At 36.6% G+C, this 25759-nt stretch overlaps 1 protein-coding gene across 3 annotated transcripts in view; it reads right to left on the bottom strand.

Moving 5' to 3' along the window:
• Positions 1-25759, bottom strand: part of DROSHA (drosha ribonuclease III) — a 71906-nt gene that overhangs the window by 34536 nt on the left and 11611 nt on the right. For all 3 annotated transcript variants that reach the window (XM_030265386.4, XM_072924067.1, XM_030265385.4), the window contains 10 exons: positions 22973-23053; positions 21195-21281; positions 21001-21087; positions 18008-18079; positions 16401-16482; positions 15139-15213; positions 11097-11266; positions 6397-6521; positions 2944-3043; positions 123-230 (listed from right to left, as the gene is read on the bottom strand). In XM_030265386.4, coding sequence (XP_030121246.4) covers positions 123-230; positions 2944-3043; positions 6397-6521; positions 11097-11266; positions 15139-15213; positions 16401-16482; positions 18008-18079; positions 21001-21087; positions 21195-21281; positions 22973-23053 — 987 coding nt within the window. The remainder of the gene's footprint in view (positions 1-122; positions 231-2943; positions 3044-6396; positions 6522-11096; positions 11267-15138; positions 15214-16400; positions 16483-18007; positions 18080-21000; positions 21088-21194; positions 21282-22972; positions 23054-25759) is intronic.

Below are 25759 nucleotides of genomic sequence, written 5' to 3' on the forward strand. Positions count from 1 at the left end.
ACTAGAACAGTTCCCTAGATCAACAGATATTATTTCCATTTGGTTCTTCAGCCTAGAAGAAACCCTTGCAAAGGTAAATGGCATCTATCACGAAAGAAAATACATCTCTCGGGTTCAGTCACCTGGCAGACGTCAGAGCGTATCCCTGTTTTCCAGAATCCCTGGCTGCTCAACTCCACGGTCACTTCACGTCTCATTGTGTTCTTCTGGCGAATTTTCTGCAGTGCTTCCTAAGCAGGGAGAAAACAGAGGTGACTACATTTTTTTTACTGCAAATGACAAAACAAACCAGTCCAACTCATGCATCCAAGATGATACATGAGTGAGAAAGGCACAGTCCTTATAATGAAAGCACTTTCTTTACCAGATGCACAAAATAACCTCTTCATTCATGTCCATCACGGTGAGTACTCCTGGTCTGAACATTCAAGAGGAGCAAAACAGGCTTTGCTTTATCATCTTGGGTTCTTTGCAACAGCTCCTATTCAGCTATGTCACTCTGCCCAGTCTGAGAAAGGGGTCAGCATTCAACAGTTCTGGAGATTATGCTGATTGAAATCCACCAATTTTATTCCAATAAAATTATTTATAATTATTTAAAATATGTTTTACCTTGACCACTGGCTATTTTGGTGGTGTGCAAACAATTTGTCTCTAGAAACCATGAAAGGGTCAGAATCATTAAAAATTTTGACAGTATCATTGAAAGAAATATTTTCTGTAAAAATGAAATTAAAGAAAAACAGATAAAATAAATCAGCCCTGGATTAGAATCTCTTGGTTCCACTACTATAAAGCCCTGGGGTGTGCAAGCTCCCCACACAGCATGAACTAACCCCTCAGTGCTCTGCCTTCTTCAGAACACAAAGCTCTTCAAAGCTGCAACTCATCCTGCCTTTCCCCTCTCCTTTTCATTACAGAGCACTTGCTCAAAGCTTTCTCTTCCCAGCTCCTAGTTAGAAGCCCATGAGCATACCTGGGCAGGAACAGGCTCTGTTTTCTGATTTGCAGAGACTCACAGAGCAGTTCCAACAAGTGCATCTGTCCAGACACAGATTTATCAAACCTCAGACACCTCAATAAAGCGCTGCCTAGGGTAGGACACATACATAGCCCTGGCTCCTTTTATATTCAGTGAAGGGGATAAATGGCTTCAAAAATGCATTTCTCCCTCCACTGACTTCAAAGTGAGCCTTCAGGTCCTAATTTATGCACCTGCTGTAAATGCTCAAAGTTAGGTTAGAGGAACAAAGCCCCAGGCATGACCTTGTCACAAATAATATCATTGTACAGCCTCACAGTGATGGATGACTGATGGCAGAGGGAACAGAGATGCTGCCAGCACTGCACCCCTTGGGCATTGTCAAAGGTGTGTCATGGAGTTTTCCTGAGAAAGGTTCTACAGACCTGGCTGTATTTCAGTCTGACTGGCTCAGAAGCACTCCATAATTATGATTCATACTCTTTAAAAGCCCAGGTACCAGTCAGGTACAGTCCTACAGCTCCTGAGTTACTGACACCTCGACTGGCAAATAGATAGATTATCCTCACACAAAGTTTCTGCTTCAGCCCTGTGTGCCTCCCTCTTAGCAAACTACTTGTAGAACTTGTTATCCTAGATAATACAGTCTAGAAACAAAGCAGCAGTCCACAGCAAGTGCTAAATAACAAAGGAACATTTTATCTTCTGGAGCAAAATATGATCACCACCTTGCAAACAATCCACTACAATTTTACAAATGAGCTATCCATTACCCCTTGAGGAAATATGCCCATAAAACATACTGCTTGCTCAGTGTGTAGCTGTGGCAAATAAAATCACCTCTGTAAGGACAAGTATTTTTTTTCCTTTACAACTGTGGCACAGTTCTGTCATAATGTTGTGGGGTTTTTTTTCCATTTATAAGTAAGAAAGCCAATGGCTTATTTAATATCAGCATTAAATGAAATGTTTACTAACACTCTTGTTCACACAACAGCATACTATGCTTTGCAACAATGAAAAACATCAGGTCCAATGTCATATGTATCAAACACTTTCTGCAACCATAACTAATTTACCAGAAATGTAATTTCTGAGACTTCTCCTATAAACTGGGGAAGTCCCAGGAATGACACTCCATGATTCTCAAGTGTCCTTGCCAACTCAAGGTAGTCTATGATTTTGTGAATAATTAGTGTTTCTAATGGATAAATAATAATACAATACCACTTAATCAAATACCATCCTGTACTCAAGAAGTTAATTTCTCCTTTGTGTATTCTTTACACAGGTTGTCAAATTAAGAGTGCCCGATAGACAGGCACCAGACAAATTCAAAGCTTCAGTCCATGGGTTTACAGAAATAGGCTGGTTTAGGCTATACTTAGGAGTCTTTGTTTTTCGACTTTTAATTCCCAACTGGTTGAGCATTTGCACTTAGGAAATGCTTATCGCTCATCACTTTGCAGGGAAAAAAAAACAAAATGAGAAAAACATCTTGTCTATCATACAACAACCAGATGATTTCAAGTCAAAGATCCTAAGCAATGTCACTATACCACCTAATAAATTATGGTCTATGAGCACAAGCGTGGCAGTTTTTATTTCAGAAGAGAAATGTTTAAAATTATGAGCCAGTTAAAAGTACATTATGAAATAAAAAGTCCTTCTCTATGCTAATTCTTGAAACCATTAATGGCAACAGCTATAAAGAAGTTATGGTTCCATAACAATAATTCCTATAATTGGGTAAAAAACTTGCAGCAGTTTGACAGCTGAAGAAAAGAAAAAACCTCCATTCAATAACAAACATAGATAAAAATAAAATCTGTGTTAAGACTCTGGAAAGAAAATATTTTGTAAAGGATTTCTATTGTTTCCATAAACAGAGCAGTCCTGTTGCCTGTATTCCATCCTGAATTACAATGCTCAATTATCAGTCATAGGAAGGTCCAGAATACCTCTCTTTGTGATAATTTCTGTTTATCAGCCTGTTTGACTTTGGGACTATTAGCCAGTAGGTGACGCAGCTTCACATAACTCTTCCACAGCTTTTGGTATCTGAAGGACAAAACCAGAAAACAAGTGTTTTGGTCAGTGAACAGAAGTCTCTCCCTGTTTGTCATTAAGTACACACCAACTGCTAATAATGCACACAACGTACATAAAGAATGTCTACAAGCACCTCTTTGCTACGGAAATACAATAATCTCAAAGCATTTTCTGAGAGGTGACAGTGCCTGGGTAGCTGCTCCAGCAGGGTGGTCCAGGTAGCAGAGAGGAGGCAATAGTGTTCAGAGTGAGGTAAAGATCCAGGCAGACCCCAGGTGTCCCAGATACCCACCTATCCTCTCCAAAAGGCCACCTCTCCATGCTGAAAAGATGTGCCTGTCCCTTAACTCAATTCAGGCAGGTGAAAACTCCTTCTTCTCCACACGGTTTACCTATCACTCACTGCAAAGGAGTGGCACCCTTCCCCCAGGAAGTGTCTGTCCTTACACCAGCTCAAACATTTCAGTGAAGCATATGAGGAAGAGCTCTACAAGTCACATGCAACATGAAGTTACTCTGTGAAAAGTGAAATGAAAATTTTGCTCTCTATGGGTTTATGGAAAGAGCAATTCAAGTTATTTCTGTGATTGGCATATACTTAAGTTTTCTGGTTTTCTCCAACAATCTAGCCTTTTCTTATTTTGGCAGTGTCTAATTACACATGAACCCCAATTACGTTTTCCTTGGTGGGAGTCCCTCAATGATCTAGTACAAACACTCACCACATTTGTAAGAACTTACTCCATTTGAAGACCACATCCCAACATTATATCCAGCTATAATTGACCGACAGGTTCAAAAGTTACAATGGGAGGAGCAACAAAGAGAATCATGACAGGGATCCTGTGTCCTTAGGAAACAATGCTACCTACCTTCAAAATGTAACCTCTGTATTCAGGAAAATCATAACTCAGATTTTGAATAGGAAGCAGGGAATTAGAGGCCAGAGGAAAGAAGTTGACCCAAGTTCGTTTATACATGTATTTACATTATAAAAGAAGATCCTCCCCAGCAACAAGTTAGAGCAGTGGTTTTATCAGGAAGTTTTCACATTAGCAGCTTAGCAGTCAATAAGGCAGCAGCTCTTTTATTATTTCATAATCTTCCCAGCATCCCACATTCACAGACACATTAACAAATATTTTCTTATTGGAATCTTTTCCCTAGCTATTTCTCTCCTGCATTCTTGAATGTATACTCTGCCTCTGGAGATACTGATATTTTTTCAGTCTACAAACACATCTGAAATGGTCAATCCATAGATTTTTCTCATGCTCCATTCACAGCATTTTTGCAATCTGCAGAATAGCATATCTATTTTTGACAAATCACCATTCGAAAAAGAAAAATGAGTTAATGAACAATTCAACTAAAAAAAAGAATAAATGCCTCGAGGAAGTTTCAACCCAAAAACAAGAACCTGAAACTGTGAGCTACAATACGTATTTTTCTACAAGTATTTATAATGGTGAAGCAAGCTTTGTTATCGCCATCAAGTTTGAGAATTAGTAAATATATTACCATTACAAAAAAAAATTCTGTATTAGAACATCACAAAGAAAAGACACATTAGAGGAAAATCTCTTCTGGGTGCACATACATCAGAGTTAAACCTGACATTTATGACAGCACCACAGAGGCCTTTCACAAAAAATGCTTTGTTACTTTGATAAAATAAAACATACCTATGTTCTGTAAGCAGCTCTGAAGCTAAAATCCAAAACAAGAAAAAAAAAGCAAAAAAAAAAAACCCACAAGTAAATTTTAAAGAAAAAAAATGTGTGGGAAGAATAATTTTTGTCTCTTTATACTATTTTCAATGAAAATACTAGACCTTTACAAACACTAATAAATGCAGAATCAAAGTAGATATAACTAATATTTTTGGGTCTAATTATTTCCTTTTTATGGACAAGAAAACTAAAATATAAAGAGATATGTTTTAAAGATAGAACTAAGGATCTAAAGCCAAAAAACTCCCTTTTATTATCCGGATTAGCACTCAATCTTCCTACTTTCTGCCACACTGGATTTAAAATCCTCAGCAAGCAGTTGCAAAAGAATCCAACTGTCATACATGCACATGAGTGTTTGAGCCTCAAAACTGCAGATCTGTTGAGTATGTTGCACATAAATCATCCTCTCTTTATAGAATTTTCTTTTAGTACTGTTGCTGTTGCTGGTTGTATTCTTGTCTCATTGCTCTTTCCAGTAAATAGGTTTTTTCTCAACCTGTGATCTCTGCCTTTTTGTGTCTCTCAGTGGAAGGGGAAGGGAGTGGCTTGTGGTTCTCTTATTAGTGAAAGTACTAAATTGGGGAATATCATTCCTAAACTACTGCATTGAGGAAAAAGAGAACCTTAGCTATACATGCACCAGAGACAGGTTTTATACTATTATCATGCAGAAAGCACATGAACAAATCACCAGAAGAATTCCCTGAAACAGTCAGAGGTAAGAAAAGAACTGGGAACAAAATCCAATCATCATTTTTGCCTCCCTTCCACAGTGAAACAGTATTTCTTGGTCTGCCTGAAGTCCTGATTCCCTCTCCACTCCTCTACATTCCTCCCAAACTCTATCAGGATATAAAAAGCACAGAAAAGAGCTTCCAAGAGCTTCCAAGCTAGGAAACACTATGTACACATGATCCTTCGAAGCACAGAAAGAGATGATTAAGTAGGATATAGCAGTATGCAAGAAACAAACATCATGAAGTAATCAAACACAAAATGGCTATATTATTCCTTATTAGACCTGAAGAACATCTAATTAAACAATCAAGCAGCAGCTCTGAAATACAAATCATTACTTTTGCATATGATGCACAGCAGTACTGGTGAAGTGATTGCCTGAAATCTTCTCCCTGTCAGTAGCACAAGAAGACTCAAACAGTGATTTGAGAAATTTAAAAACATCTATTCAGGCCTGTTTAGCAAAATGACCTAAATACATCCTCTAGCTCAGAAGTCTATATGCTACACACATTAGGAAGCTTGGGTAACTAATTCTCCTTCTCTGCCCTCCTGTTACACTATTCTCTCTTCAAAAAAACCACCACTGGCCTCTCAGAGAAGTAACATGGAGCTTGAGGAACCACCATTTCCTGGACACAGAAAAGCTGTTGTCAGGTCAAGAAGTTTCATGCTGCACATGCATGTGTGTTAACTTCAGCATATCTAGAATTATTCCATAGAAAAAGTTACTCTTCGTATTTTCTAACTTGCAGGAACTTGTGTCCGATATCATAAATGCTAAGCTTTACACCGGACTCAACTAAGCACATAACCAAGCCCTATTTAAGGCACAAATGACAACAATAACGAGTTCCTGAACAAAAGAAAGAAGGAAAAGCATCTTACTGAGGATCTCCAGCATAACTGAGTTGAGCAGGTCGTATCCCAAAGTGCACAATAATAGGGAAGGTAATTACATCAGGATTGAATTGTTCGCGGTCTAGTTGATCAATACGAACTGAGCTGGGCTTCTAGGAGGAAAAAAAACAAAATACAACTAAATTGACAGCAGCTCCATGGAAAATTTACTGCCTCAAGCGCACTGCCTCACGCAACAACATTCCAAACTTAGTAAGATGCACATTCAACTAATCATTAATACTATTATAAACATTTGGCAACAACAATAACTGGAACAAAGTTAATTGATCTAACACTCAAAGAAAAAAAACCAAAAAGGCCTTTTAATTTTAAACATCTGGAAATTCACTATTTCCATGAACTTAAAACAACTTTCTCTGGTCGAGCATCACATCAGAAATAAAAATTAGGATTAGCATTCTGGCATCCAAGAACCCACATGCCTGAACAGTTTGCTAAGATCAGGTTACCTCTCTAATTTTAGTTCATGATTTCCCAAAGCAAATGAAGGCATTATTAGATCCATTCAATCATACTGACTAAATAGCATTAAAAAAAAATCTGTCACACTACTCTCAGAAAAGGCTCCTAGGCTGATGTGTACAAGGAGGAATACAGTCTTGTATAATGAGGAGACTTTTGCCCTTTTAACAGTTCAAAACAGAAGTTCTTTTCATTGTTAAAAAGGAGTGCAAAAGAAGGCAACTTTTGCTTCAGCTCTATGAATGCAGAGAGTAAGTAATTGCACATCACTGTAGCAGACATGCTGCTCACAGAGCTTTTGATCACTTACCCAGCATATTTAAAAACTCAGCTGAAGGTGCACAGTTTGTCTCCAAGTAAACAACTTCTCCATTACCTGTCAAGCTGCTTTGTAACGTGCCTGCTTTCTCTCCCCTTTGCAATCAACTGGATGAGGCCAATACATTTTGCTTGTCTTCGGTTTCAGAAAAAGGGTATTACTTCTAGTTACCTGCATCTCAGAACTTCTCATTTAGCACCGTAAAGATGCACTCAAAGATGAGTTTCAGGGTTACAGAAACAGCTCCCACCATTCTCTTCACAAAACAATAAAAATGGTGTCAAGAACAAAGCTTTTACCCTCCAAACCACCTTGGTAGAACTGTTCACAGGAATAATTTTCTGCACAGAAAACCAAAGCCAATTCTGTATATGGCCACAGTTTCGATCTAGTCTAAAAAGAAATCTTACTTAAATGCTTGACTTTTAGATGCAAAAATATTTTTCAAGAGAAAAATGCTTATCAGCTTCCCTTTATACAAGATGATTGAACATAAAGTTACATCTCCTCAGCCAAAAAAAAAAAAAAAAAAAAAAGACAGGAAAAAAATAATTATGTTAGTTAATAGTTAACTTACTTAAATTAGTTGAATTTTTAAAATTAGTTAGTTAAAGCTGATGGTTTCACCGAAGAAAAAAAAAAAAAAGAGAAAAAATGTCATCTCCACAGCACTTCTTATAAAAAAGGATTAGAACAAAAAAAGCCCTAAAGGACACAATGGGCAATATTTGTACCAGACCGAATGTTACTCCCTAAACAAGAGCTTAAAAGTCCTAATTTTTAAGGATTAAGTTAAGTTTATTTTCTAGGGTTGGTTTCCGTTTTTTGGGAGATTGCATAAAACCAGCTTGAGAAGTATTTGTTTTCTCATAAGTTGTTTGTTGGTTCTCCCCACTCTTAATATTAAATTGAGGAACTTCTCCCATCTCTGTACCCCTTAAAAAAGCAGCCTTGATACACCACTCCTCTGAGAACAAGGTCAGCAAAATATAATTAACAGAATATTAAACAATAATTGTACTCAATATACCAATAATAATCAATACAATTAAAAAAATACAGACACAATTTAGATACATCAACAGAGGCAATGAAATACTCATAAGTGCAAAAAGGACATCTTTCACTATGCATATAGCAGGGTCTGTGTGCATATGCAAGTATGATCTCATGACAAGTCAAAACCAGACTCCATTTCCATTACACTGCCTTGCAGCTGTCAATCAGTTACACAGCTGCTCACAGACAGCAACCAGGACAAAAGAACTCCAAGATCTAATCACAACTGCTCCCTCACTGGCAGTTATGAAAGGGGTGTAGCTGGGTTATGCATTTTATTTCATAGTGAACACCAGCCTCCTCTCCAGTGCCCTTTCTGAAGGTTAAATGAACAAACAGCAACATACAGAAACATCAAGTAAAAACTGCACACCTGCAGACAGGATGCAAGCAAATTAGATGTTATTCTTCCAAAGCTTTACCCCTGTGCTCTTTTAAAAGTCCTTTGATAGACTATCCAATAACCACAACCTTGCCTTTAAAGTCACATGAAAACCAAAGTAATTCTAACAGAACAGAAGCCTGTTATTTTTGTTTCCTACTCCAAATCTCATCAATCAAGGCTCTGCTGACAGAAGACAGCATGAAATAGCATGCAGATGCAGTAGAGAAGTATATTAATAAATACATGTAGTAGTAAGAAAACCGTCAATATTTTAGGAAGAGTGAAGTATGAAAGATGACTAAAATTTGTGAACTTCTAAATCTATTCCAACACAACATTTCATTGAACTAATGAAACACCATGAATAAGCAAAATAATTTTAAATAATGCTGAAATGCTGTTAGTTGTTTAAGTGGGATTTACATCCTATTATAAGATTTTTCCCTTCTCCATATTGCACGTGTATACACCTCACACTGAGGAAAAAAACCACACACATAAAACCCAGATTTGATCGCAAGAGGAATTATTATTTCTAAAGAGATGCTGTGCAACAAAACAAAATTCAGTGTTTTTACTTTGTTGTCTCAAGTGGATATAATTGAATTGAAGAGCTGTCATTTTCTAAAATGGTTTCCCATTGTATCTCCAACAAAACTGTTTTATCTTCTAATACTGAAAAATGCATAGCTACTTGCACTTACATTCATAATCAGTCCAGTATGGTGCAATGTACAGGAAAAATCCACAAACTAAGAAGAATGTCATTGCAATCTTGAGAGAAAAAACACGTTTGAATAATGCCATTATAACATGACATTTCAAAGAGCTACAGATTTCTTTTATGCTTACATATTTTGATGTCCGCACGTCTCTAAAAACGTTGCCTTATAGAATGCAAAGTTTGCCAGTAAAAAATCACACAAGATCTCAGAATTAATGCTAAGGCTCACAAATCACACTGCTTTGTACATACATACATTTAGAGTTCTGTGACACAAGGAAGGAACACATATGAGTTCCTCCATGCAAATAAGCAAATAAATAAAACAAATAAGCAAGTTTCCAACTAGCTGAAATCAGCATATCTTCAGCAAAATGACTGAAGATATCTCAGTGCATAGCATTCAATGCTGACAACTTGTGGACAGGCATGTACCTTGTATCACAGAAACCACAGGCAAGTTAAGGCTGTTCAGGTTTTCTAGCAATTTCTATTATGGGATTCTGGTTTAGCAATCATTTAAATTTAAAGCACCTGAGGTAGAATTTTCCATAGTGAGAGTTCACGTGCATTTTGTATTTCATATTTCCAGAAACAGCCTAATTTTCTTGTTGTTTCAAAAGTTTTACTTCACTCAGAATGAAATCAAGGGAAAAATTATCTGACCCAAGTTATTATTAGCTTTTTAAGCAGTTTACTAATATTATGCTGCCATACTTAAAAATATCAACTGGAAAAATGTATTTAGCATGTCACCCTGGCTGCAGTTTGGGGACAGGTTTTTCAGTTGAAAAACTAGATTCCTTCTTAGGCATGGTACCAAGAACACTTTTTCTTCAGAAATTAAGAATTTGAGCTATGAGCAAAGGAGGAAAATGAAGTCAGAAAAAGAAAGGTATTACTACTGAGAAAGTTGCATGTCAGTCTCAAATATTAGGTCCAAAATATGCCTCTAAGACACCCTTTTGCAATACTGACCAAAATATACAAATACACTCCTGCAGTTTTTAGTGGGCACTCATCTATTCTTGCGACCCACATTTCTTAAAAAGGAAAGTCAGAATAATGGCCTTATTCACATACACACTGGAGTTGAAAGGAGCTGTGTTCAGAGAACATGTGCTTTAAAATACCAATTGTTCAAAAAATAATAAGGCCACAGGGGTTTCAAACTAGGCACTGAAAATTATTACATGCATTAATTAATGCATACAAAATTCCTCAATATGAGCAAGAGCAAAACAGAAACAATGTGGGAAAAAAACTACACAGGCAGAAAAGACCTTTTCCATATTCAAGCCAGTGTTAGGACAGCACACGTTAAATACAGCTGTCAATAGGGGGTCAAATGAGGAAGAGGAAAGTAAATAGCAAATAGTTATTATTTCTCTGGAGCTATGTCTGGGAAAAGAGAATGAGATCATGCACACAAAAACTGTCTGAAAAAACAGGAAAGTTTTACATACATAAAATATAGCTCTTCCTTTTAACATGCACCTTGAAACAGTGCATATCTGAAAATACACCCTTTAGTACAGCAGCAGAGGGTACAATTCAGGGTTGGAACCAGTCAATAAAATGCTCCTATTGCAATCTGCAAATGCCAGTGGTCACCTTTCCCTGTTCTAATTAAGCCTGTAACAAACTCTCTGAAAGAAGACATGTACGTGTCACTGGACTGTTCAAAAAACAAAAAAATTATGTATTTGTTCTACCATGCCAGGGCTGGTAACGATCATCCCTTTGCATTCTTCTGCATATTTCTGCCATTCCAGTTCTTCCCACTGAAGCATATTGGCAATCTCCTCTTCAGGCACCAGAGCTTTACTGCATCGTAACAAGTAGAGAAGAATCTGATGCATTGAGAGTACTTCTTTTCCTCCATCTTAAAACCATAAATAAAAAAAACACATTTCAGAGATTCATTCCTAAAGCAAGAGCATAAGAGAAAATATGTAGAACATTAAGCATTTGTATGACCAAAATAAAATGTAAAATGAATATATGATTTGACAAATATGAAGGCAAATGTTTTACTGATGAATACTGCTCAGGCATAAACACTTTGCTAAACTGAAGCAGTAATAGTAATGGTGGCAAGACTAACAGTTCCATCATACTGTAAGCTTGAAGTTTCTAACTTGCCTGAATAAACTTTAAAATGAGTAAGCAAAACAATCAGTTATGTTGTCCAGTTATATGTTCCTTTTCACAATTTTATCATTATTGTCACAACAGCAGTTAAAAAGACTTTAGGTGTTACACAGCTTTTTTTACGTACACTCAAAATTTTACAGGATAGTTCTGAATGAATGTAGTAAGCTATCCCTGCACTTTAAACTCATCTGTAGTGCTTACATGCCATAACTGCAGTAATGAAGACTAAGGAGCTTCATGTTGTCTTCTGTCACTAAATGAATCAAGGGCATGTGAAAATTACTAAACAACTCTGAGACCCCAGGAAAAATGCATAGCAAATGTTGCTTCTCACAAAAGAAAACACTATAATCTGACTGGCTTCAGGTAGCCAGGTACAGATGAGAATATGCAAACAGGGAAGGTGAGTGATGGTCCTGACAGATCACCACTCAGTGATCACTCAGATGTTTGACTATTCAAATCCAGTAAGTCCGCTCATGTCAGTAAAAAGTCACTGCATGTTCCCACAATGCTTTAATTTTGACATAAATCTCTCTATTTCCCTCCTTTAATAATAGTGCTAATTTGCAAGCATGGAGGAATCTTCAAGTTTCAGCTCCACAGAACACAAACACCGATTTCCCTCCCTCAGGCAGCAGAAACAATCTAATCCAGCCACTGAGTATGTTCTCTTTATCACCACACTCACAAAAGAGAAACAGTAACAAACCAGAAGTAAAACCTTAGAGCAATATAGGGGATGACACCACAGCACAAGGAGTGTGATCCCAGGCATGATGGAAAAGCCTGCAGAGCTGCTGCACAACAGCAGCACTGTGTAAAATGATGTTCTGTACACGGTGTGTGAGGAACCAAGCCCTTCTCTTATCTGGGATTACAGCACTACTGCACAGAAATGATGACAGGCAATGGTGTAACTTGGCCTCTCAGAACAGCTAACTCACTCAAACTCCAAGAGGGAATCCTAAGTAGGAAAAATACACCCCAAACCTCACTGGAAATAGAAAATACTTCTAAATAGCTACAGGGACAGATTTTTAAATGTGCAAAATCTTCCTGTCAACAACTGGATTATACTCTTATGCAAGAGGTAGTCCCCACCCATGGAACACTAAAATATAAGTGTATCCTTACCCAGGGAAGGTTATGTATAGGTTGCTATCCTTTGTAAATCAGAATATGCAGTACTTGGGACCTCAAATGTGCTTTTTCTAGGCTTTTACTCTCTGACTATATATTTATCATCATAAAAACCTATGAAAATGAATACAATACAGTAACTGTTCTGCATGATATGCATCTCAATAAACCAGAAATGACTAGGTCAGAGCTACTCCAAGGCCTGTCTCTAAGTAAATCCACAAAGAAAACCTGACATCCCAAAACTCATCAGCTTCAGACAGTCTTAGGAAAGAAAGAAAGAAAAAGGAAGAAAGGAAAAGGAAGGGAAAGGGAGGGAAGGAGGCAGGAAGGAAGGCAGGAAGGAAGGAAAAAGGAAGGCAGGAAGGAAGAAAGGCAGGAAGGAAGAAAGGCAGGAAGGAAGAAAGGCAGGAAGGAAGAAAGGCAGGAAGGAAGAAAGGCAGGAAGGAAGAAAGGCAGGAAGAAAGAAAGGCAGGAAGAAAGAAAGGCAGAAAGAAAGGCAGAAAGAAAGGCAGAAAGAAAGGCAGAAAGAAAGAAAGAGAAAGAAAGAAGGAAAGAAGGAAAGAAAGGAGAGAAAGAAAGAGAGAAACAAAGAAAGAAAGAAAGAAAGAAAGAGAGAAAGAGAAAGAAAGAGAAAGAGAAAGAGAAAGAAAGAGAAAGAAAGAGAAAGAAAAAGAAAGAGAAAGAAAGAGAAAAAAGAGAAAGAAAGAGAAAGAAAGAGAAAGAGAAAGAAAGAGAAAGAAAGAGAAAGAGAAAGAAAGAGAAAGAAAGAGAAAGAAAGAGAAAGAAAGAGAAAGAAAGAGAGAAAGAAAAAGAAAGAGAAAGAAAAAGAAAGAGAAAGAAAAAGAAAGAGAAAGAAAGAGAAAGAAAGAGAAAGAAAGAGAAAGAAAGAGTAGAAGGGATGGGAAATCAGCAATTCATTCCTATCTTTAAAGAGAGAGCTGACGGATGTGTGGAGATCTGATGCACCAACATCTTCTTTGATTAGACTTAAGAAGTTTCTGCAAACATACCTGAAGGAAATAGATTTCCTCTCTCTGAAAACTAAAAATCTTCAAGGATACTTCAAAAAATAATCAATAAAAAATGAAAACGTGATTAAAAAAAAACTGTCAAAAAGATGCTAAAAGGCAACTACATATACAGAAATATCAAGAAAAAGACATCGATAAAAAAGGAGTTAGAAGGCTGGGGACCTTAAAGAAGAAGCAGCACACAGGAATATATATTATAGAGACTTAATCTCTCCCTATCAGTAAACAACCCAACAGCACAGAAAGAGCTGACTTCTAATCTAAAATTAAAAAAATAAAAAAACCAAACAGAATATAAAAACCCTGAACAGGAAAGCACCCTCAAGCTACATAAACTAGGCAGGACAAACTTGTTCTCATTTTGTGATGAGGTCAAGTTAATCAGCCACATGTGGCTTGATGGCTTATTTTGCAAATTGCTTCAGCAAAACCAAATCAATGTTTGCTAGCAAGCCTCAGAGCTCTGCTTCTGATTGAGTACTGTGTATCCAGGAAGGAACAACAATTAGAAATACAGTCATCTGGCCATCAGTACTCTCCACAGTAACAAGCCAAAACTCATTTTGCACCAGTTATAATTAATATTCCAATAAAATTTCAAAACCCAGACCAGAAAGCACCTCCAGGTCACAGCCCTCTTGATGAAGGTTGTTTCATGTTTCATCCGCACCCTAAATCCCACAGCTGAAACACATCCTTCTGTCCACACAACCCTCCTGGAGCAATCACTGGCAGGATCTCAGCAGGACACATTTTCAATGGAGCCATGACATTTACATCAGCTGAAAGTCTGTCCTGGTGTCTTAGGATGAGTTAAATGCCTGTGTAAGCTGTTCACTCAAAATGAGCACAATGCTCCACGTGGAATCTTGTCCTTGGCTGGCACACCAGGGTTGAACTGCATTAGAACGATGTCTTTTGTCTTTCACTATTTGCTACAAGGTCTAAGCTTGCATTAGGATAAAGTAACTATCAGAAAAACACGTGTTCAGGGGTGCCAGTAATGCTGACCCTTGCACATCAACAATTGTGATCTAACCACGTGGTACCCTGAAGGGCAGGGAGCACATGAAATATGTGAAATTAGATAACAGCACTCCTCAAACGCCACAGCTCCATCACAGAGCACACCAAGGAGGACCCAGCACTGCCTAAAATTACTATTGACAGAAAAGCTAGAAGCAAGACTTAGCCTGCCCATCTGAATTCCAGTCCTGAGTAAACCATCCACTAAAGAAGCCAGCAAGCACTGGAGACTTCAGGTAGAAGCACCAGATCTCTGCATTGACTCAGCTATTTGACTTGCAGTAAACGTTTTTTTTTGTGGAGGTTTTTATTTCGGGGGATGGAGTTGTTTTCTGTTTTGGTTTTTTTAAAGATTTTTAGATCTAATCTGTATAAAACTATATAGTACAAACATTACCTGGAAGAAATCTCACAAACCGTGGCATGAAGTGATATCTGGGACAGGAAACGGAATCATTTTCAAGTGAAGGACCTCAAATACAAAAAATACACATAAAATTCATGAACAACAACATATTTGCAAAAGGAGAAGAGATGCAACTTTGCTGCAGATAAAATCAATGAATGGTGATTACATTTGATAGGGCTTAAGTTTCAATCCAAAAAGAACAAGAGTAATAAAAAACCAAAAAGAGAACAGAGAAATAACTTGTAGTGAAAGCTTTCACACAGACAATATAAAAGAAATCTAAAATAATTTAAAAATAATAAGAACCTAACTAAACCCACATACTTTTAAATAGAACACTAATAGAAAAAGATTAGTTTATATAATCAATTAGTTATTACACTTAAGCCTTACAGATACAAGCACAAGTTTATCTCCTCCCAGTTAGTGGAGTGGTTTTGTTCAGCATAAAAAGAGAACATGGAAATTTCCATAGTACTGTTTCATGGGTTTTTTTTTTATTTTCCTATTCATCATATAAAGCTTTGCAAGAAAATAAAAACTAAACCTGTAAGTACCTGGTGTTAAAAAAAGAAAGAACTATCAGAAGCAGTGACAGGAGAGACAACACTGATATTAGAATATATTTAGTATCAAACCAAAGGGTACACAAAATGTATTAAACCTGTGTACTCCTCCGTTTAACTGCATTAAGCACAGAGTGCAACTCCACAAAGTCAAGACACCCTACAGATACTGAAGTGTAATTCCGCTGATACTCTCATTTCTCTTTTACACTATGGGAAGCATTCTCCTTTGTTGCAGTCTTCACAGAAACAAGCATTTTCATCTTGTCAAAAGACAAAAACATTCAGCTATAATGATAACGTTAACTCTCCACAGCTGTCTCTATGACATTGCTTTCTGAGTTGACTGCAGAGAAATACTGTATGAGCAACTTGTTGTTAGCTTGTAAAACAAGAGAATAGTCTACCTGACACACTGACTTTCAAAATACCATGCACATGATTCTCTGTAATATCAAACACACAGTAATATTTACAGTTTGATTTAATATAAAAGTTCTGGATTAAGGCAGAAATTCAGTTTATTTGTGAGAATACAGTGCCAAGTTTGTGCATTTTAATTGCTACAGCACACAGTATTGAACTCTAATTTAATCTCACTAAAAAATATATGAAGTTTGTCCCTCTCATGGAAAACAGCAAGTTACATTGCTATTTTGAGGACCATCTCAAAGAGCACACTACCTTTAAGATTCCAGTCATACAACTCCAAAATATCTTTGAATAGATATGAAGAGAACAGTTCAAGGCCTCTCACACAAAAATTCTGGGGAAATAAAAAAATAGACCAAAATTATAAATATATAATATGTAATACAAATAATGCCATTCATATATAGTTAAACAAAACACAATTTAAAAAACGGTGTCTTTATATCTGCCAACGACTAGATGCTGGGTTCTGGAAACAGTATTGATATATTTGTGATCATCTACTCTAACATAGCACAGTAGTCCCTTCAGAAAGACTTGTCAAGAAAGAATGGTATTGAACCCTCTTCACTCAATGTCCAAATCAAAAGTATAGGCAAAAAATATAAATCTGCAATAATCTGCCAAGCACTAAAACCCCTTCCACCTGAGCAAACTAAGCAGATAACACATTTCTGAGAAATATCCTTTTCACAGTTGACTTTTCCCCACATGCTCATAATAAATGTTTATAAATCACAATCTGCGGTATCACGATCACTTCAATCGCAAAGATGGGTACAACACAAATTGAGGATTATGACCTAAATAGCCAAGAGAAGAAAAAGAAAATAGGAAAAAAAAAAAAAAGCACATTCTTTTCATCAAGTGAGGAAGTGGGTCCTTCAGTGAACGAACATATAAACTTTCCTGAACAAACTCAGGCCAGATTAATATAAATTGTGTGTGCTTGATATTAGCCATAAATTCCAAACTCAACACCAAAATCTCTTTCAAAAATCATTAGAAAAGATGGTCTACAAATAAAGCTGTCGCCATTTACCCAGAAGCCCTCCCGAATGCTGACTTCCCTATTTTGCTTGGTGGCCATTTGTTGTTTCAGTTCAAGATGTACAGACAACACTACCTTCACTAACAAGAAATTGTTTTGATCACATTATTCTTTCAGAGGCATTTCAGGGCTGTTGCATAAATTTAGATGCCACTGAGCAACAAGTAAGGAGATAACTAGAAAGAAAAATGTAAATATATATGACTAAATTAAATAGTGATCCAATCTTCATAGTTAATATGCAGGGGTGCTTCTGTACCTATATACACTGTTCCACTGCAGCAATTTACTTTGCAAACTCGCTCCACCAGGCATTAATTACTAATAAAAACTCCGCCACAAACAGATTATGAACTCAATGTGCTCTGTTTGTATCCACAGGAAATTTGTTTTGGCAACAGCTTATATTAAGTACTGATAAGCAATCTTCAGAGCTTCAAACTTCTGATTAAGTTTCAGCTCTGCCATTGACTTATGTGGTCCTGGCAAAGGAGTACCTCCACATGCCTTATTTTTGTCAGATGTAAGAGAAAGGTAATGCCTACTTCAATTTACAGATATTGCATATAACTTAAAATGAAAGGAACCTATGATATAAGCACTTCTTATTGTTTGATTTTAATATAAGATAGCCTAGGTAGATAGATTTATGCTAGTACCTATAAGTTCAAGTTCTGTTTCAGCCACTTGTTCAGCACAAAGACAGTCTCTTAAGACCTCACAAGGTGAGACACTAAAGAGTTTAATCCATTAAACATACCAACAACTCATAACCCACCCTGACTTTTAGACTAATTTTCCATCTTACCTCAGGCATCATCTCCTCAATGAAATGAATTGTATAGTCAATGTTAAACCTGATTACTTTGCATAGAGGAATCTGGAAGAAAAGAGAAAAATTTCAGCATTAAAAACTATACAGCATCAAATGTATAGTTAATACAATTTTGTACGCAATTTTATATACCATTCTGTATGTATTACTCTCTGCTGAAAAGGGCTCTTACTAAAACAGCTGGGATCATGCAGAGACAAGAACACAAGCATGTGTAAAGGGAGTACCAGCTCCAGCCTTTACCTCAATAATAAAACACAGTACTGACAGGAGGGATGGTGAAGGAAGGTTAAATAATGCCATCTACTGGAGATGAAATTTTCCTTAGGAGAAAAAATACACCTGTAAAACTCTATCTTCTCTCACTTGGATATTTGCAAGTGAATTTATTCGTGACACAGCACATCAGATTGATAGAGTGATCTGAAATCAAGGTGTTTTAAGCACACTGCCAATTGTGTCAGCTGTACTATCTTAAAATGTATCTTTAAGACAAATGTTATGGCTTAGGGATAAATGGCAGTTTTATACTAATTTCATGCCATAAATATTCTCAATTTCATCTGACTAGCCAGCAAGACAAACATTTGATTCCCTTTTTTCACCTTTTTAGAGTCTATAATTTGCTGAAAGCGTTTCATTTTTTGAATGGGATTTTCTGAGAAAAAAAAAAAATCTAAATTCCTAAAAGACTACAAAAATGCCTAATTTTCCCTTACACATCTACAGCTCTTACCAAATTTTACTACTCACTGGCCTCAAAGGTATTAAAGTATGTTAGAACAATTCCATGATCTGTGAAAGTGAAGCAACCTAAGGTTATTTTACATTTATAAGCACACAAATAAATATCTGAACAGTGCTGGGGTTGCAGTGAAATCAATGTACATAGATTAAGTACAATATTCGGATTGCATATTCTTACAGCCCACTGTCAAATATTTGACTATTTTAACTACAAAAAGCTACTGATATCTGCATGATAAATTACAAAGCTGCATTTCTTACAATTTGATACAGTATCAAATGTGAATACAAAACCCTCCCAAAACCTTGGAAGCTAAATAAACCATTCAGAATCTGAGCAGATGAAAACCTGTCACACTTAAATCAGTGAGGCGTTTAAAAAAAGCACAGGGATTGTTTACTTACTTCCTAACACATAATTTAAACTGGAAGTTAAATACTTTAGAGAAGTGACCACAACTAAGATCTCCTTGAACCAGAGCTCCATGTACACAGGCAAATACACATTAACAAAGTTGGTTCTGTAAAATTGGTTTGGTATTTATAATATGAAAATAATTTTTTCTGTAACTCTACTAACCATTTTCCTTAATACTTGAGCTGCTGAGCTATTACTCAACAATAACTGTGTTATTACTCAATAATAACTGAGTTATTACTCAGTAGTAACTGTGCAAACTTAAGACCTCATACTGCAGAAATTTGATAAATGCAAAGATGTTGGTGTTCAGATTTTATTTTTACTACCTTTTGCTACCTTCCTTTTATTAAGTATGTTCCGAAGTGTCCCTCAAAGTGCAGGATTTATGTTGTAGGCCAACAGCATCTCATGACATCAAGAGATTCCTTCCAAAGGGCTTTATATCTGTTATTAACAGGAACTGCCACCACAGTGTGGCTTTGTATTGAACTCCATCAAAAAGAATCATTTGTAGGTGATCACTTCCCCTATCTGGAAGTGCATGTCAACATGCATTTTATAGTAAGCTTAATAGCTTTGCCAACTACTCATATCAAAGTAGAGTTTTCCTTGTTGTCTGTATATTGAAGATTTCCATAACTTTTTGCCCTCCTGTCACAAAAATTGTAAAGATAAGGGCATCTCTTTATTATTTAATGTGAGTAAAATGAAACTACTAATTTTTGCTCATTTGCAAAGTGAAAATGTAAAGCCTTGAGATAAATTTGCCTTGAACCCCGAGGCTGAGTTAATGCTACTGGGTGGCAGTGCTTCCCATTGCCATGCCAGAGGCTCAACTCAACTCCTTCACTGACTTCTCAACAAGACTCCCTTCCCCTGACCACCAGAAGTGAAGTGTTTTCATATCCATTATGTAAGCAAACTGTCAGGGTCAAAGTAATTCCTTCTCAGTGCCTCTCAGTTCCAGTATCCTTACATCCCAGTCCTGTGTTCATAACCATTCTTACACTAACTTGTGGCCTTGGTGATGTAGCCAATATAAGGTATAAAATACATAGAAACTAACACATTGAATTTTTTGAGAAAACCTTGAAATAACCAAGATAATAAAAAAATCTTCAAGTGTATAGAAATTAATAATCTGCATATCTTCCATTAATGTTGGGCTAACTCAGCATATATTGGACAAGCAAGGCAGTCAGGAACCAATCATGTCCTTTTCTTGTTACATTTGCTTTCAAAATACAAAATTAAACACCTGTACATATCTACAGCTTTTACTAAAACTTGTAACTTGCTAGATCATGAAGAAGCCAAACAGATGTTACAAAGTATTGGATACATCAAGGTAAGTTTTAAGAAGACAGAAAACCCTTTGGAGTGGATCTCTGAAAAATTTCATTTGTCATTTAAAAGGAAAACTTTTTTTGTTGGCATTGCTATTTTTAAAAATGTTGCCAACTTAATAAACCCACTCAGCCCATTTAAATCCAATTAGCAGTCTCGGAAAGTTGTTCCATGGTTTAATTCACTTCAAAACTGTGAAACACATAAAAACATTACTTCGATGCACATCACAGCTTCAGTCACAGTTCAAAGACGCTGCCTACCACAATCAGTCAAGACAAAACCCGAGATTCATTAGCACAAATATCTTTCCCCTGTGCCCAGTGCTGGTAAGATGTTTGTAGCATACATGTATTGTTGTTTTAGAGATGTTTTGCTTCAGGGCAGAATGAACAACTTCTAAAGAAATCCCCTGTATGGAACCTAAGTACATAGCAATGACCATACTTACGTTTGTCAGCGGGGCATGTGCAAACATGGAGAACCCTTCAAAGATATATTCATGGTCATCATACTCAATAACAGTAGGTCTGTCTGTCTTAAAAAAGCAAACAAAACCACCAGGGAGTAAGCAAGAAGCAGTACAACTTTTGTCACCAAAAACAAAATCAGTGTCCTAGTTCCAATTATTTATAAAGTACTTACTAAGAAATTTGTGGGAGGTGACACAGTAATTCGGTAGTGGTATAGTCTTCCAGCATTGTTGGTCATGGGACGACATGGTTTAATGGGCTTAAAGAAAGAGATAAGTAGAATTACGTGTAGAGTCAAGGCAAATTTAGATTAAAAGAGAGAATAAAGCATTTCTAATAGCCATGAAATATGCATTAGGAAAAATTAAATAAAAGCAGGTAGTCATAATTAAGCATTCTGGGAAGGAGGAAAGGGTGGCCTTATCTCCATTTGCACTTTCAGAAATATTTTTAAAGCTATTCAAAAAAAGGTGCTTTTTTTTTTTTTTTTTTCATTTCATCTCTCTTACGCACAACAGTTAGCTGTTTACATTCCAGGCTGACTGATTTCCTCTCCTATATAAATCTGTTTCAGGAAATACATTTTAAAAGCTTACAAAGAGGAGCCTGGACATCACATAAGAATTCATACATCTCAAGGTACATGATCAGGACAGACAGGTATCAGCTCATTTGTTTGGGTAAAATCTGAGGCCTGAAGAGAAGGGATTAGTCTATCACCACAGAGATGGCCCTGGAAACACCATTCTATCTCCCAGTTTGTAATGCTTGACTTTGAGATCCAAAGGCAGCCACACACCTGCAATTTCATGTTTCCTTCCAGCATGTACTGAAGCACTCCTGTAAAGACCTAAACCTTTCAAGAGTCAGACAAAACCAGTTTTTCATATGCCCTACATATGAAAAACTGCAGTTTGAAGGCTGCCACCAGCCTGTTTGGAATACACGGAAAAAAAGAATAAAACCACTGCAGTGAGCAGGGTACTATTATGAACTGCAGAACAAAAGCTGGCCTGTGGCAATGGCAAGGTAGCTACACCACTACACTGCTCTGGCATTAAGGAAGGTGATTTCATTGGCTCTTCCATCCCAAAATAAGCTTCTACAGCTGCAACAAGGCAGCTGCAAACAAGCTAGTCTCAAAACTAGACAGTTTCACCTACAGGACACTGTGAGAAGTATTATATCCAAGGAGATTTTTGAAACCTGGGATTCCCAGACTGTTCCGGGGAGCAGCTGCAAGTTTTCAGCAAGTTCATGCAGCAAGTTTTATATATAGTAGTTTTCTCCTCCTAAATTTTCTTCCTTTTCTGCAAGAAGAACCTTAGATGCAACATGGGGAAGAATAAATCCTGAACTGGAGAAATTTATAATAAGCTTCAGACCAAAGTGAATTTTCTGAACTCAAATAATTCACAGAAATGTTCATAACTCCTTAACTTCACAGAAATAAACAATTGTTTCATAAATATATGTAAGAAGGCCAACTTTTTTTTCAATTTTCTTAAGAAAAAGTACGAAGATAAATGGTAAAGCCTACATGCTAAGGCAAGAATGCCTCCTGACAAGCCTTCTGCTTCTTTCAGCAGTAGAATTACTGTTTACTTTTCTTTTAAAGCAATCACTTCACTAAGTGGGCCCGTCACAACACATTGAAGATATCAGATCTTTGATCACAAGTTCTTTTCTATTAACACAATCATGTTTCAGAAACTTAAAAAACCTAAAGCTAAACAAACACAGGCAAAATTTTTCTATAGTTTCCAGGTGGATTTCATTACCAGTATTGCTTTTAAGTATGAGCTTAGGTAACTAAGTGATTTAAAGTTGCAAAAGAGGTTTTTTTCATTCAACCCATAAATCATGGGAAACCCCCCTCAAATCAACCCAAGTAGGAGTTTACAGCTGCAAGTTTGTATTCATAATTGCAATCCTTAGAATTACTAATACCTCTTCGCCAGGATAAATGCCATGTCTTATTCCTGTTCTCCGGGCTTTAGCACTGCATTTGCACAAAGGTCCATCATTCATCTGTCAAAAACAAAATAGGATTCTGGTTTTATTGAAAAGTGGTTTTGGAAAAGTATGTTGGTTTTAATGCCCTGAGTGCTGATGCTTCTAAAAGCCTGTCATGCTTAGATTAAGTGGATGTTCTTAAGCCAATAAAACTGAAAACACTGTAGACTAATGTAAGAAAACTGCACACCAGCATTAGAACTTCATCACTGATTCAGAAGCACAAGACTCAAAAAAACATTCTCAGCAGAATTCTACCACCCTGCTAGAATATACCTCTTTTCCATTGCTTATACACACAAACAGCATGCTGATTGCCTAAAACAAAATTCAGGTCCTAAACATGCATGTGTCAATATTTACATGCTGAATTCTCCATATTCAAAGAGTTCCACTGAGCTCTCTGACTGAAAACCCATCCTCAACTAAGCCCTCTGCCATGGAACAAGGCTATCCTCCGAAATGCAGGTCATTCAAAGATTTTACTTGGTACTTCAAAGAATTTATGAGAACACTTCAAATCTATCCTGTGAACAGATCGGTAAAAAAGATAAAAGAGGAAAAAATACCCACTTGAGTGTTCTGTATGGGTGCATCAAGTGCCCAAACCAAAAAGTTCCAATGCAATATAGCATAAAGCTGCTCTCTTTCTTTTCACTTTTACAACCAGGATCAATGCAGACTATCACCTACTGCAACAGTCTTAAGCTTTCTGCTCTTACATTATGCTCATTGATGAAATCCAACATAAGAATCCCAGAAACAAACCAGAAAAATAAATTAAGTTCCCAACCCCAGTTTGTAATCAAAATTTGAATCCAAGATGTTAAACTTCTTTTAGCCTTTAGAAAAAAAAAAAAAACAAAAAACAAACAACCAAAAAAACAATAAAGTTGCAATGCAATAGAAAAATCAGCAGAACTTTCCATGCTATTACAAGCAGTCTGAAAACAAACAGCATCCACAGTGGGGCTAAATGGCATCATCACACGTTAGATATAATGTGAAGACACCACAGGAAGCAAGAATCACTAAACCACTGTTACTGTTAGCTTTAAGCAGCTGGGATAGGGATGCAACCTTTAAGTTTTAATGTTAACCTCAGTTTCTTCAGACTGGCACAATGCATATGTGCAAAGGAACACAAGAAGCAGGACACTTCCCTACTCCTTTGGAAACTAAGTCACACAATCTTAACAATGGAGTGATGTGACAGCTTGTGTTCACAGTTTTCCCCATACTCTGAGACCCTCAAGGAAAGAATAGGTTCAAAGAAATAGAATCATGCTCATAGGCAGAAGCACACTTTCCTATTGGCTTGTACAGCAACAAGACAGAAGAGAGTTAAAAAAGCAGTCAACAGCTAATTGCTCATCAGTGCTCCAAAACTAAGCATCTACTACGGCTATTTAAATAATCATCACATATTTCTGAAAATGTCATCCTTAATTCTTAGCACTGTTCAGCATGAATAAGGCCTCTGTTATTTTAAACACACAGGCCAAAACTGAGAGAGATGTGAAGCACCTGTAAAGCCTAAGACTTGAGAAGCAATCAGATACATATCTATCTTGTCCCTAACAACACTGTTCATAAAAAAAAAATAATACAGAAATTGCAGAGAGCAATCATGAATTGATGGTAAAATGATGGTGAGAGATCACAAATTTACACAGGCAATGCCTTCTCTAACCAACAGAGCAGCACGAACAAGCAGATCACATTTGTAAGGCAAAAAAGCATGGTGGCATTGAATTTGACAATTTATTTTCTGGCAACAGTCAGCACTGCTAGAGATTATCCAAATTAATAACCAAGCTTCTCAGATTGAAAGGCTGGGAAGATCCATCCCACTAATCTAGTTCCATGTCAGATGTTGTACCTGTACATGTTAGAGTGCATGGCAATCATTCCTGTTTTATTTATTGACAGAAAGCACCTTGACACATCAGATAAATACCTATGAAAACTTCAAATGTTTTCAAATAAAATCTACACAGAAGTAGTACAGCACTGATGGGTTCACCATGATTGATTTTAGCCTTTTCAAGAAAGATGAAGAGTCAGTCTCAAGAAAATTTTTGGTAAAGATGTTTTTCAGTAGGAAACTCAAATACCAAGCATTCCTGGATCTATTCCTTCTACAGTTATTTCACTTTTTTTTCTGTTAATATTCTTCATAGACCATTACTTTGAAGTGTGCCCAAGAGCTACACAATTTTTTCTGTTAAATATCTAAACAGTTTGCTAATTTTGTTTTCCATACAAATAAAAACAGCTAGCTATGCTCAATCATTTTTTTTAACTAGAAGCATAAATATGAATCTGTAATAGAATATTCAACAGACTTTTGAATTACCACACTGGCAATATGCATTCCAGTATATCTTCACATTAGGAGTTGTTGCATGCTAAATTCATACATTACACAAAGTGACAGAAAAATAAATTTACTGAGGTGCCACATGAAATTAGAGAATAGATTGTAAAATATTTAAGTAAGAAAGATGAAGATAGTGGATTTGCAAACAAAAATTAGTCTTCTGTGCAATGTGTACATTCAGAACAGCACTTCATGAGCTCAGCAATTACATTTAATGAGAACTACAATCTCCATGCAATTACAAAAGAACCATCAGACAACAAATCAGAAGCATTAACTGCATATTTAAAACATTATTTATCATTATGAGCTGAGAGCTTAAGGCGAAAAATTTTTAA

This window comes from Taeniopygia guttata, chromosome 2, assembly GCF_048771995.1.
Source record: "Taeniopygia guttata chromosome 2, bTaeGut7.mat, whole genome shotgun sequence".
NCBI lineage: Eukaryota > Metazoa > Chordata > Aves > Passeriformes > Estrildidae > Taeniopygia > Taeniopygia guttata.